The sequence below is a fragment of the Ricinus communis genome, chromosome 1, assembly GCF_019578655.1.
Source record: "Ricinus communis isolate WT05 ecotype wild-type chromosome 1, ASM1957865v1, whole genome shotgun sequence".
In the NCBI taxonomy this organism is placed as follows: domain Eukaryota; kingdom Viridiplantae; phylum Streptophyta; class Magnoliopsida; order Malpighiales; family Euphorbiaceae; genus Ricinus; species Ricinus communis.
In genome coordinates, this window is record NC_063256.1 from 19,573,084 (window position 1) to 19,588,303 (window position 15,220).

Below are 15,220 nucleotides of genomic sequence, written 5' to 3' on the forward strand. Positions count from 1 at the left end.
TAGAACTGATATAACTATATTAGAATTATGTTAGATAAGTTATGAGGCTAGTTGTTTTCTAAATATTAGAAAAGTTATCAAGGACTTCATTGGTCCACTCTTATACTCCCCTATGCCAACCCACTTCTATATATATTATAGATTATAGAATATATATTAGCACGATTCTAAATTTGTGTGAGTTTGAGATGGGATGTTGGCCTATTTTATAGACTGTAATATTAATTAGGAAAGAATCATAGGGCTAATTGATAGGGATTAGAGCTTGATTATATGGCTGATTGATAAGGATTTAGGGCTGATTAATAGAGATTAGATTATAATGTTTCCTAGTTTATACCTTTAAGTTCTGTATATATATATCTGTACACTTTGTTAATCTATATATGCAAAATCATTCTCTCATCTCTGTATACTACAACATGGTATCAAAGCACTGAAATCCCATTTCAATTTCTTTTGTTTTTCTTTCTAGTTTTCTGGGTTTTCTACTCTTTTTCCTTTTTCCAGAATCAGACCTGATTTTTTTAGTTCACCATCTTCCAAATTTTGGTTACTGTCACCTCCTATACCAAGAAGTGCACCACCTGCCAATCAGTCATTGCCCAAAGTTTGGTCGCTGGAGTCCCTGCGCGTGAGGCCCACGGGCCGTCAGAAGAAATCTGCAGTCTTCACTCTCTGGCACATGAGATATCAAAGAACAACAAGCTCAGCGGAGGAAACTAATCATTATGGGTTTTCTTGCTGCTCTTTCACTAGAGTTTGAGACTGCCAGATTTCAAATCCTTTCCAGTTCTAACGTTTCATCTTTCGAATATGTGTTTCTTAGGGTTTTCCGAGTTGAGAAACTCATCCTCTACCCAGTCTAGTAGTGCTCTTGTGAGCCGTAATAATGCACCTAGTTTTGGAAAAGGGGTTGAATCAAGTAACTCTGATCGAGGAAATGATTCAGGAGAAATTGTATGTCGCTATTGTAAGAAGTCTAGACATATAATCAAGGAATGCAACACAAGAAACAATAAAAGCCATCTGCTCATATTGCCTCTGGTCCAGATACTCCTGACTCAGTTCTTGTATCTGCAGATGAGTATATGTCCAATTCTCACAATACGAGAGGCTCTAAAGTCGTCACCTGCTCCTACTACTGCAGTTGCTGATTCAGGTAAACCAAATACATGTCTCCTTTCATCTTCCAGATGGGCTATTGATTTTGGTGCCACAAATCATGTGACGGGTAATTCTAGACTATTCTCTTCCTTTCAGTCAAACAATTCTAGTTCTCCTGTCACTTTAGCTTATAATTCCACATCACGTGCTCTTGGTTATGGCACAATTTTCCAACACTGTCTCTTCCTTGCACACTGTTTTGAGTCTACCTGATCTGTTGTTCAACTTAATTTTTGTTAGTAAACTCACACATAGCCTTAACTGTTATGTCTCATTTTTTCTCGGTTAGTCTTTTTTAGGATCTTATGACGAAGAGGATTACTAGTAAAGGGCATGAATCTAGAGGCCTCTACATCCTTGACACCCACCGGTAGTCTGTTGTGGAACTGTTAGTCCTTTTAAGGCACATTATCTATTGGGCCATCCTTCTTTACCTTTGGTAAAGAAACTTTCATCAAAATTTTCTAGTTTACCTTCTTTAGATTATGAGTCTTGTCAATTTGCTAAACATCATGTTAGTCGCAATCTTAGAATTAATAAATGAGCTACTACTCCTTTGAGTTAGTTCATTCAAATGTTTGGGTCTTTGTCCTGTTGTACCAAAAACTGGATTTAGATACTTTGTTATCTTTGTTGATAATTAATTCTCAAATGACATGGTTATTTTGATGAAACATCGTTCTGAATTGTTTTCTCATTTTTTTGCTATTTATGCTGAAGTTAAAAATCAATTTAATCTGTCTGTTAAAATCTTGAGGAGTGGCAATGCAAGGGAATATCTTCGAATCTTGCCAAAGATATATGCAAGAAAATGAGATGCTTCATCAAACTTCCTATGTTGAACACCATCTCAAAATAGGGTGATTGAAAGAAAAAATAGAAACCTTCAGTATGATCATTCTATCTTTTTCAAACAATCTACTAAAGGCATTATATTCTTGGTAGATGACATTGCCATTACTGGAAGTGACGTTATATGAATTTGTTCTCTTAAGTTCTTTCATACTCAATTTCACATTAAATATTTGAGTTTATTAAAATACTTCTTAGGCATTGAGGTGGGAAGAAGTAAAAAAGGAATCCTATTGTGCCAGAGGAAGCATGTACTAGATTTGTTATTTGAAATAAGAAAATTGGGGGCTAAGCCATGCAACACTCCAATGGATCCTAATATACAACTTTCAAAAGAAAGTAAGTTGTTTGAAGATCCAGAGACATATAGACGAACAGTTGGAAAATAAAATCATCTTACTGTGACTCGCCTTGATATCGCATATTTAGTATGGTAACTTCAATATATATCTTCTCCCTCAGTCGACCACTGGAGAGCAGTGGAACAAATTTTGTGCTATTTGAAGGGTGCACCAGGGCAAGGCATATTGTATGGCAAATATGGCCATACCAAGATTGAGTATTTTTCAAATGCTGATTGGCATGATCTAAAGCAGATCAAAGGTCTCCACTGGCTTTTGTGGTTTTGTGGGTGGCAATCTAGTTTCATGGATGCTAGAAGTTGTATTTATCCCACAATGCTTAGTTACTGGGATGTTATGGTGTATATATGCGGATTGGGCACCCTTTTCATTTGAGCTAGCTTTTGGGAATGAGTTCTACCCAAGCCCATTTATCATGGTATCAGAACCGGCCTTTTGTCTGCGATGATAAGTTTGGATCCATTGCATGTCACGCTAAGCGTGAGGGAGGGTGTTAGAAGTTGTATTTATCCCACATTACTTAGTTATTGGGTTGTTATGGTGTATATTTATGGATTGGGCACCCTCTTTGAGCTAGTTTTTGGAAATGAGTTCTATCCAAGACCATTTATCAATGGAAAAGCAAGAAGCAAATTGTGGTTTTTTCGTTCAAGTGCAGAGTTAGAATATCCTGCTATGATGAAGTCTGCATATGAGATTATGTGAATATATCAACTCATAATTGAAGTAGGATTCAAAACTTCAATTCCAGGCAAATTGTGGTGTGATAACTAAGCCGCCCTTCATATTGCTTTGGATCTTGTTTTTGATGAATGAACTAAGCATATTTATCTGTGGGTTATGTGAGAATTGGAGAACTTGGAAATATCTTTACAAAGGCTCTTAATGGAACTTGGATAAAATATCTTTGTAGCAAGCCGGACATGATCAATATCTATGCTCCAGCTTGAGGAGAAGTGTTACAGACTGTAATATTAATTAGGAAAGAATCAAAGGGCTGATTGATAGGGATATAGGAAAGAATCATAGGGTTGATTAATAGGGATTGGAGCTTGATTTTAGGGTTGATTAATTGGGATAAGATTATAATGTTTCTTAGTTTATACCTTGTAATTTTTTTATAAATACCTGTACATGTTGATCTGTACACACAAAATCATTCTCTCATCACTGTATACCACAACAACCTAAAACATTTTGGACGTCAGGCTGGTTTCTTTTGTTTCTCTGATCTTGCAATTATTTTCTTTTCTTGGATCTTTTTCTGACATAAAAATCAAATGTTGATGTCAAATAATAATTGACTGAAAAACACTCTTATATTTATTCCATATATCTCAAGGTATTTATACAAGATATCTAGACCTATTTAAGGTAGTCAACTATATAGGAATAATTACAGGAAAGGTAAGTCAACTATATAGGAATAATTACTGGAAATAAATAGAGGAATATTACAGCTATAATTCCTAAATAAATATACAGCTATATATGCTAAGTCTCCCCCTCAAGTTGGTGCATAGATATCACACATGCCCAACTTGGATAATGATGCATAAAATGAGCCACTAGTAACAACGTGAGTTATCATGTCGGCCAGTTGATTTGCACTCTTAATGTAAGGAACCTCTATCATACCAAAATCCAGGTTATACTTGATATAATTCTTGTCAACTTCAATGTGCTTAGTTCGATCATGTTGAACCGAATTGTTAGCTATTTCAATAACGGCAGTATTATCACAATAAAGTACCATAGGTTTCTTTAGACCAAACTCGAGTTCTTTTAAGAGAATTTTTAACCAAGCAAGCTCTGTGGTTGCATGATGAAGAGTCCGGTATTCAGCTTCTTCACTAGACAATGACACCACATTTTGTTTCTTACTCCTCCAAGTCACCAGATTACCTCTAATGAATGACACATAGCCTGAAGTAGACTTTCTTTCCAATTTAGAGCCAGCAAAGTCAGAGTCTGTGTAACTCATAATATCCAAGTGCTCATGTTTGGAGAACATAATACCTTTACTTGGAGAGGACTTCAGATAAGCCAAAATACGATTCACTGGATTGTGTATAAACTGACTAACAACACTAACTGCATATGATAAATCAGGCCTAATGTGAGTTAGATAAATCAACTTTCCCACTAGTCTCTGATATCTCTCCTTGTTAGTCGGAACCTGATCAGGATAGATAGATAGACCATGATTCACCTTAATGGGAGTATTTACAGGTTCACAGGCAGAATTACCAGTTTTAGCTAAGAGATCTAAAATATATTTCCGTTGGGAGAGAAAAAGTCCTTACTTGGACCGAGATACTTCAACACCTAATAAGTATTTTAGAACCCCCAAGTCCTTCATCTCAAACTCCTTGGCCAAGTAGCTTCGAAGTTTCTCTATCTCATTAGCATTACTACCTGTAACAATCATGTCATCAACATAAACAATAAGCAAGGTAATATCATCATGCTCCCTCTTATAAAACAGAGTATGATCTGCCAAAACTTCCTTAAAACCATACTCCTTCATTGAGTAGCTCAACTTGCCAAACCATGCCCTTGGCGATTGTTTCAACTCATACAATGCCTTTTTCAGCTTGCACACCTTACCTCCTCCTAGTGTCAATCCTGGAGGAGGATCCATATACACTTCCTCTATCAAATCACCATGGAGAAAAACATTTTTTACATCAAAATGGCGTAATGGCCAATCTAAATTGACTGCAAGAGATAGAATGACTTGAACGGTGTTCATCTTAGCCACATGAGCAAAAGTCTTTTAATAGTCAATCCCATAGGTTTGAGTGTAACCTTTGGCCACCAGTCTAGCCTTGTACCTTTGAACTGTCCTATCTGACCTGTATTTCACTGTAAACACCCACATGCATCTTACTGTCTTCTTTTCCTGTAGCAACTCAACCATCTCTTAAGTAGAATTTTTTTGGAGAGCCTTCATTTCTTCTTCCATAGCAACCTTCCACTTAGGATCTCCAAGGGCTTCCTGAAAATGACTAGGAATAGACACAGAAGACAAATGAAGAGCAAAAGCTAGATGAGCCTTAGACAGATGATGATAAGAGATAAAATCAGAAATAGGATAAGTGACATTAAAAGATGACTTAGAAAAACCCAACCTATCAGGCTCTCTACGTTCACGAGAGGGACATCTTCTACCATGATTGTGATCCATAACTTGTGGATTCAAAATAGCATTTTATAATGTTATAGGACTAGAATCTTTTTCTAAAGTTGAAGTTGTAGGAGAGGGAACACATACCTCAGGGTTAATAGTAGAAGAGTCATCCGATGGCATGGTAGTATCATCAAGAGGGGCACTAGAGTGAAGAGAAGGCATAACAGTGGCATTTTGTTTTCTTCTTGTATAACCGTTTTAAAATAACCTAGCTGGTCTTTCATCCTTTTCTCTTTAAATTCAGACTCAAACTCAACAGAACAAGTATTCTCTAAAGATTTCTTATTCTCCATAATAGTTGAATTCTCCCCCTTACTCGACATCCACAACTTCTTTTCTTCTAACCATAACTGTTCCTCTTCCTTACTACTAATCTCCCCCTGAAGAGGAATCATAGATACATCCCAAAAAAATAAGATACTTGTTCACAAAACTGAACATCCATGGAAACATAATATTTACCTGTAGGAGGATGAAAACATTTATAGCCTTGTTAAGAATTAGAGTAACCAAGAAAAACACATTTAAGAGCACGTGGTTCAAGCTTATCCCTATATATAGAGTGTACATGAACATAATATACACAACCAAAAATCTTAGGACAAATATTTAGAGCAGAAGGAATAGAGTGAAGTTGTGATAACATCCTTAAAGGGGTTTGAAAATTAATGATACGAGCAGGCATTCGATTAATAAGAAAGAGTCATGTGACCTCATTAGCTGTTTAGGGACATGCATAGTAAAGCTTAAAGCCCGAGCAACCTCAAGGATATGACGATTCTTACGCTCTGCTACACCATTTTCTTGTGGTGTGTAGGCACAAGTTGTTTGGTGTAGGATGCCATGTTCTAGGAAGAAATTGGTAAGAGACTGATTTACAAACTCACGACCATTATCAGAATGGAAAACTTGGACCTGAGTATGAAACTGTGTGACAATCATTTTGTAAAATTGAGGAATTACTTGTATAACATCACTTTTAGATTTCATCAAATATACCCAGTTCACTCTAGTGCAGTCATCAATGAAAGACACAAGGTATTTATGGCCTGAGGCAAATGGAGTAGAAAAAGAACCCCACACATCAGTATAAACACATGAAAAAGGAATAGAACTCTTATTGAAACTGGTTTTAAAAAGAACACGATGGTTTTTAGCATAAATGCATTGTTCATATCTTAGACTAGAGATAGTAACATTGTGAAACAATTTAGGAAATAAACGCTCTAAATAAGAAAAAGATGGATGCCCCAAATGACAATGCCATAAAAGAATCTTCTCTCTATCAAACGACTGTCTCTCTACTTGAAAACCATGGCTAGGTTCAGATTTAAATTTCGTAGCCCCTTCCAAGTAATAAAAACCTCCTCTTTCCTTACCAATGCTAATCGTCATCTTCGTACGTTTGTCCTGAAAGATACTATGAGTAGAATCAAATATTGCAGAACAATTAAGACTTTTGGTAATCTTACTAATGGAAAGAAGACTATTAGAATGATCAAGGGCAAGTAAGACAAATGACATTGAGAATGTAGGAGAAATTGAGACATTCCCAACTCCTGTAATTGATATAGAAGTCCCATTAGCAACCTGTACAGACTTAACAGGTGAAGACATTAGAGAGGCAAGTATAGAAGAATTACTAGTCATATGGTCAGTAGCCCCTGAATCAATAACCCAAGTATTAGAAGCAGTAGAAACATATGTCAGACTAGAATTACCTTGTTGAGGAGACACTTGAGAGACATGAGAAGCAGAAGGTGGAGAAGTGTCAGTAACAGCAATCTGAGCATATTTCTTATTTTTCTTCTCAGCTTGTTTAAGTTTATACCATTCCGGATAGCCATGCTTCTTCCAACAAACATCTACTGTATGCCTGGTACTATTGCAATGAGTGCAGAAGCGAGAATTGGAAGCAGTAGAATTCACAGGAACAGAAAGAGTCACCTGAGAGGTGCTCTTTTGGATCATTAGAACTGAAGCCTCAGAATGATTTTCTGTTCCCATGGTGACTTGTCTCTGCACTTCACGACGAACTAAAGAGTAGGCTTCTTCCAAGCTTGGTAAAGGGGAGGTAGCCAAAACACGACTACTAATTTGATCCAAACTGTGATCAAGACCTGTAAGAAACATATAGATGCGATCCTCTGCAATATGCTTCCTTTGTTTCTCAATATCAGCAGCACATGTCATGTCATTGGGCCTATGATAATCAAGCTCCATGAAAATTAAATTTAACTCATTGAAATATTCTGGGAGAGGTCGACCACCCTGGCGCAATTGAAATGACCTCTTCATCAGTTCATATACTTGGGAAGAGTCAGAAACATCAAGATAGCTACTCTTAGCCGCATCCCAAACTTCTTTAGATGTCCCACACTGAACAAAGTGCGACATCAGATTATCAGTCATGGAATTAATAAGCCAAGACTTGACAAGGGCATCTTTAGCTTCCCATTCATCATAGCCCGGATCATCTTCTGTAGGTGCAGCCTTTCTTTTAGTAATATAACCCTTCTTCTTTTTGCCAACAATATGTATCTCTAGAATCTTTGACCAAACACAATAATTAGAACCATCCAATTTAATATGGATTGGAAAAGAGGTCTCATGAATGGTCACCGTCGAGAGTTTCTTACTATCAGGAATCTCTTTGTTGTTAGTTTTAGTGGACATTGCAGCTAGATGACGGCTAGGGTTTGAACAAAAGAAGGCAGCGGAGATATTTTTCTTTTGCTCTGATACCAAAATAATAATTGATTGAAAAACACTCTTATGTTTATTCCATATATCTCAAGGTATTTATACAAGATACCTAGACCTATTTAAGATAGTCAACTATATAGGAATAATTGCAGGAAATAAATAGAGGAATATTACAGCTATAATTCCTAAATAAGTATATAGCTATATATGCTAAGTATGTCTATTCTAGTTGTCTTATGTGGTAAAACTGCTTGTTTATAATTCTTGTTGACATGTAGGATGAAATAGGCAAAGGTCAGTAAGATTTCATGGGATATGGGGTAAACTAGAAAGTTGTCTTAAAATGAAGTAAAAATCAGGACTCCAAACTTCATTAGAGCTCAATATATGGTTTTACTAACTATGATTATTTGATGTAGGCTTTCAACTTTGCAGCTGGGTTTTGCTGATCACAAAATTAATGAGTTTCAACCAAATTTTTCTTGTATTGAATTTTATCTTATTGTCATATTGTTGATCTGCACCTTTTTTCTTCTCTTTCGCTACTTTGAGGCACAGGAGGCCTAAACTAGAGTTGGCTTAAATATCCAGTTATTGTAAATTATGTTGTAAAGATATCATAGGGGGGCTGCCCTTCTTGATATTATTTAAATTTAATCAAGTCCTATTTTTGTGATCATATATGAAAGCAAGTAGTTGGCTTATTTTTAATAAGAATTTTTCTACGGAAATTAATGATCTTTTACTATAAAAGGCCTAGTTATCTCCTAATAATCTATAGGTTTGTCATTTATAGTTTTTTTTTTATTTACAAGTGTAGTAAGACTGATTCTCCCTTGTCTTTACATTGTGGGGTAGGTTGTTAATGTGGAATTGCCTCTTTAGCATCTGTAAGGAGCATAGGCTTTGTCTGCAGTAATTTTAGAATTTTCTTTTTGGTTGTAAGGGGAGGTTTTTTGGTAGGAAGGATACTGATAGTCTTTAAACTGGACCTTTTTCTTTTCCACAGCCATGTAGTTCTAGAATGAGAGAAATGAACATATCTTCAAACATCTGAACGAGTTTTTTGTGTGACAACTTGATATGTTTGGCTTATATCTTGGCTTATGCATTTAGAGCTCTAGATTGGGGGTGGGCATGAAGAAGGATTCATTGTCCTCACGGTGTTCTTTCCTCCTTTCAACAAAATTTCCTTTCGCATTAAAAGAATCATTTTATGGAAAGTATTAGTTCATAAAATAATGTCTGAATTTCTAACATTTATTAGGTCTATTAATTTTTCTTCCCATTATTGTTTTGTGCCTTTTTTAGTTTAGAAGTTGAAGACTCAGATTTCAGTTTTATGGTTAAAAATTAACTCTTGTAGAGTTAGGGTTACTAAAATCCATTTAAAGGCATATGCATTTAGTTTTTCGAGTATTTTCTTGGATATCAAAGCCTTCAAGTTATATTTGAGATTAGCTGATGCAATTTTTACTGAGGGAGTGTGATGTTAGTGAGATCTTTATTATAATGCCTAAAAATGAAAACCTCAAACTTATTGCATTGTATTATTTATTTATATTTTTTCAGGCTATTAACATGGACTTCAAATCTGAGTTTTGCTCCGGGTTAAAATGTTATTTTCTTGTAAATCTGAAACCGTATAAGCATACAAGTCAAAATAATATGTTTAACATCAGGTCATTGTTTATGATACTGTCCACAGTACCAGCAAAAATTATCTATTAAATTATTATCCAAATTCAACCTTTTACAAAAGCATTACCACAATATGTGGTATAATCCACCTGGTTCATTTGTCATCTTTAAAACCCTAAAAAAGTATATTCCTTTGCTTTTTTCATGTCAGTTTATGGTATTTAATTGAGCCAACTGTATAGCATCTCTCATGGAAATTATTTTCTTTTCCTAGTCCCTATTGTTGTCATAGAAATCTTTCTGAAAGAAAGTTATGAGAAATTACAGGAGCATGTTTTTCTGTTGTGAATACAACCATTCTTAATATTAAGTGGTCCAAGTTATGAGAAATTACAGGAGCATGTTTTTCTGTTGTGAATACAACCATTCTTAGTATTAAGTGGTCCGACCATAGATAGACCATTTTCATGTACCTTCTTTCGTATTTATGTCGCCTTCTCTATTATCTCTACCTTGAGATAAGATGATGTACTACCTAATCTTGAAGGTTCTTGGTTCAATTGGGCATCCGATTCGGCACACAGAGTTTAAAGTGGTAGATGCTGAAACTGATGAAGCTCTTCCAGATGGATCAAAAGGGATTGTGAAAGTCAGGGGGCCTCAAGTGATGAAAGGTTACTATAAGGTAATATCTTCCCTAAACAGCTGTTTTTTGAGCCCATTACCAATCAGGGATCAGATTTGTAATTGCCATTAATAAACCATGACAGTGACAGTTTGTAACTGCCATGACTTGAACCATAATAAATTAGGGGTCAGTTTGCTTGGCATCAGTGTCCCCTGCCTTCCAAAGACTATAAAGCCTTTCAGCTTGTACTACAATAGAATGTGCAATGACACTATTACATGGGGAATTCAGCTAACAACAATTATATTAGAAATTTAAAATGCAGCAACATGTTAAGAAACCATGATTAGACAGTCACTTATCCACAGTGCTAAACTTGTTCTTGCAATACAAACTTAGAACAACATTGTTGCTTATATGGACCTTGTATTCTATTGTTAGAAATAGGTTGCTTTTTTCGAGTGATTTATGAAATGATAATGAGACTTACAAATTATTTTAGATTTTGGTAGGAGTTAAATTTCATTTTACCTTTCAATTAATCATATCAAATTTATATAATTTCAATAACATTATTTCTTAATCCTGGAATCAGACAAAAAATGGAGTGATTTATTTCATTTTATTCTGTTCTATGTTTTTCTTGCTGTATTGTCCACTCCAGGCCATTACAGTTACAACGAATGAAACATGGTCAAATCTTGTCTTAAAAAAACAAAATTGGTGTAAAGAACCAATTTTCTTTCATTTTTTTTTTCTTAACTTTGATCAGCCCAAATGGTGTGTGCTGAAAGTTCACAATTATATGAATGTATTCTAGGGTTTCCTCAGGATATTATATCTTTTTCAGTATTCATATTATGACTAACTTTCTAACAATTAGTATACAAAACTCATGATAGCTTTCCCATAGTGTTTATTGTGTAACATGTTTGTGTTAATGTTCAACTAGAATCCTTGGGCCACAAAGCAAGTATTAGATGAGGAAGGTTGGCTAAATACTGGTGATATAGGCTGGATTGCTCCTCACCACTCAATTGGGCGAAGCCGCCAATGTAGTGGTGTTGTTGTCTTGGAGGGACGTGCTAAGGATACCATAGTTCTTTCAACAGGTATATTAGTAGTTTATGGTTTTCCTTGTATAATGTTGCAGTTCTGAATCTTCTGTGCTAGCAGAAGATATTCTATGCACTCTAGCTTAATGCAGTAGATGTTGGTGATTTAGTTCAACTCCATTCTGCTGCCAAACCTGGTAGTCGTTAGGCTTATTGCTGAAAGTGCATAAAAAGCATGTTATGTTTAACTATCCTACTTTGTTTTGAGGAAATAGGTGAAAACATTGAGCCCTCAGAGATTGAGGAAGCTGCTATGAGAAGTGCCCTTATTCAACAGATCATTGTCATTGGTCAGGTATATTTGGAGGATTAATAAGCCAGTAGGGCCTTTTGAACATGTTTAAGTTGATGCATTTATTTATTAATCGGCATCTATAACATGCAGGACCAACGTCGTCTTGGAGCTATAATTGTTCCAAACAAAGAAGAGGTACTTCTAGCTGCAAAAAAATTGTCCATTATAGATGCCAACACCTCTGAGCTGAAGAAGGAGCAAATGGCAAGCATGCTAGATGAGGAACTTAGGAATTGGTAACATTCTTGAACTTTAAATGCTATAGTCACACTTGAATGAAGTTTTAATTAAATTGGAACTCTTAAGCTTTCTTATATTCAACCAGTTGTTCTGCTGTAATCTAGAATAAATTGTATGAGTTTCTTGAGTTCAAGGAAAACCCTGGAAGTTAGAATTAGGAGAGGCAATGCCTAGAATAGGAAGTTGAAATATTCTCCATTTGGATTATTTAGTTTGAGTTTGTCATCCTGCATTAGGTGATGTTACTTTTCTTGGAAGTCCCAAAACAGACATTCAAAAGTAGGCTTAATGTGGAGAATTCTTTTATATATTGACTTCATAGAGAATTTTGAAGACTGTCTTTCCTTTGCGTATTTCTTTCTCGTTATATTTTCTTAAACTAGATCTGTTTCCTTGTCTCTGATTGAATAAGAATTCCATTATTCTTCTCGAATACTGTCTTCATAACTTTCAACTAACTGGTATCAATCCCCAATGGAACTTAACTTGTTTAACATACATGCACTTTCTAGTCTTTAGGGCAATTAAATCTAGGCCTTGTTTATGGTAGCTGAGCTTGGTTTGAGCATTCTAAAAACAAAGGAGATTCTTATTTGGACAAAGGAAGGAAAAGAGAAAGGCCTTGCTACTAGCAGGATGACAAAGGTTTTGCATTTGGGTTTGAGTTAATAACTCGAAATCCAAATCTTTTTGTCTTTTTTCCAGTTTTCAAATATGGCTATTGCGTTATTTCATAACTATAACCTTTAAATTGGTTAAATTTGTGACCAGATTTGAGAGGGCGTGTACCAAGAATCCCAAATTGCTTATTTGGCAAATGATTTATTCAGAATAATTTTAGTTCAGCATCTACCTTGTTCCAAAATAATTACCTTGGTTCAGTTCTTTTATATATTCAAGCAGTCCTAGGCAAATTCACAAATGTTGATATCAATCTTCTTTGTCCCTAGGTCGGTTAATAAAGTGGCTCACACTCTTGCTCAGAAAGCTCAGTTTCATGATGTGTTCACAGCTTGTTTGGTTTGAATTTCCCAGACTTTATAACGTCCGTTTTGGATACTAATTCTCATTAATGCATTTTCTTATTCTCAAAAAGAAAAAGGAGCTCACTTTAAATTGTTTATTATGTGTAGAAGTCATCAGTTATATTTAAACAATCATTAATTATATTTTATTAATTTGAAAAGAAGAAATAGGGATGATAAGATCTTTTAACTCTGTCCTCATCCAGATCTTCCATCTCCTTATTTATGCCGTTCATTTGCTACTCTGATTTATTTATTTGAAAAGTATGACACGGCAATAATTTGGGAGTTTTGGTGCATGCTTTTCCAAGTTTGGCCATAATCAACACCAACTGAAATGCTGCATGTAGTTGTACAAACAAATACATTGACTACAACTGAAAATCATTCTAAAGGTTTGGATTTTTCTTAGTCCTTAGCACTAGATGTTTTACATTACATTCATGATTAGATTCCATCATGTTGCCTCGTTGATGATGGAGCATCCTAGCTTTTGCATAAGAAATAAATCTCAGCTGGCCACACATTGTAATCACAAGCTGCAAAGCTTTTTGGCCTCATGATCCCTTTTTCTTTATTTTGGAGATTACTGAAAACAATTGAAGCCTTCTGCCATAAGCCTCCATAATTCCTGCAGTATTTTCATTTGAATTTCTTTTATGATTCTTGTGCTGTGTGTAAGAAATGAGAAGAGATCTTGAAGGAATGCAGCTTAGATACAAGATAGTATTTTCTTAATCTTGTTTTTCTTTTAACTTATGTTACTTTATATCTTCTTTCAGTTGGTTTTGCTTCTCTCTTCATGCAGATATTGAGTGTTTGCTTATTGTAGTCTGCCACAGTTATCTAACTTTCATTTTCATTTTATATTACAATTTATCACCTAGAAAAAGAATTTGAATCCGAAATATGATATTCTTTAAACTGTAATAGTAGAATTATCATTCTCTATGAGAAAGTAATAATCTTTCCTTCTTTTTCTTTTTTTGTCACAAGCAGGACATCAAGTTGTTCATTTAAAGTTGGACCAATACTCATTGTGGATGAGCCTTTTACGGTAAACCTTAAATTAAAATAAATGAAATCATGGCTTTATTTTGCTTTCACTCCATTCATATTTATGTTTGAGCAGCATTTACCATTTGGCTCATCATACTCATTTCTTGCAGATTGAAAGTGGCTTGATGACCCCAACCATGAAAATCAGAAGGGACAGAGTCATGGATCAATACAGAGAGCAGATAGCCAATCTCTACAAGTAGTTCAATTGATCATATGGGTACATGAGATTGAATAACTAAATAAAGGGCCTTGGTATACGGTCACAAGAAAATAACCTCTTCCCAGGTAAATTCCTACGTGAAGTGTAGAATAACTTCTTGATTTGGTCCTGAAAACTACATTGACATGTAGATTTGTGATCGGGGCAATAACAAGCTCCTGAGAGTGAGGATCGATTCTAAAATTTATAGATGAGAGATTGTTGGATTAAATCAAACTAGAGATTTTATTTACTTTAATATATATATATATATACACACACTATGAGAATAATGCTACCCAAATTGGATTCCCTGATAGCTGATGCCACATAAATAAAAAAGAATCATTGCAGTATTATTTGCTCAATGTGTCTTCTCTGTGCTTTTATGACATTTTCAACTGTACACACAGTTTTGACACTTTGAATAAGCAGTAACTCAGATTAAAGCTCTGAAGCATCTTCAGGTTTAGGTATTGTTCCTCTGATGATTGTAGTACCAAGCACTTCTTGACGAGCTCTAATATGCTCAGATTTATAAGTAAGCATTTATTGTTAGCATGTGTTTTCTTTCATGGATGAGTCAAGTCACTTATGGTTCATGCATTATACTCTATGTTGAAGGCCTAATATATAAGAATGCAAATCAAATTTATTAAAATGATTAATTGGTGCTTTAAGAATTGGTCCTGATCCGTTATAAACCAAAATTAATTTTTGTACATTTGAATGCTT

The 15,220-nt window shown here is 35.1% G+C and overlaps 1 protein-coding gene across 1 annotated transcript in view; it reads left to right on the forward strand.

Annotated features, from left to right (window-relative positions):
- The window catches only part of LOC8270561 (probable acyl-activating enzyme 16, chloroplastic), a 46,742-nt gene extending 31,889 nt beyond the window's left edge, over nt 1-14,853 (forward strand). Inside the window, 6 exon segments of the mRNA XM_048371797.1 lie at nt 10,469-10,606; nt 11,502-11,661; nt 11,880-11,959; nt 12,050-12,195; nt 14,224-14,281; nt 14,394-14,853. Of these exon segments, the coding sequence (XP_048227754.1) occupies nt 10,469-10,606; nt 11,502-11,661; nt 11,880-11,959; nt 12,050-12,195; nt 14,224-14,281; nt 14,394-14,486 (675 nt within the window). The 3' untranslated portion in view covers nt 14,487-14,853.
- The last annotated feature ends 367 nt before the right edge of the window (nt 14,854-15,220 follow it).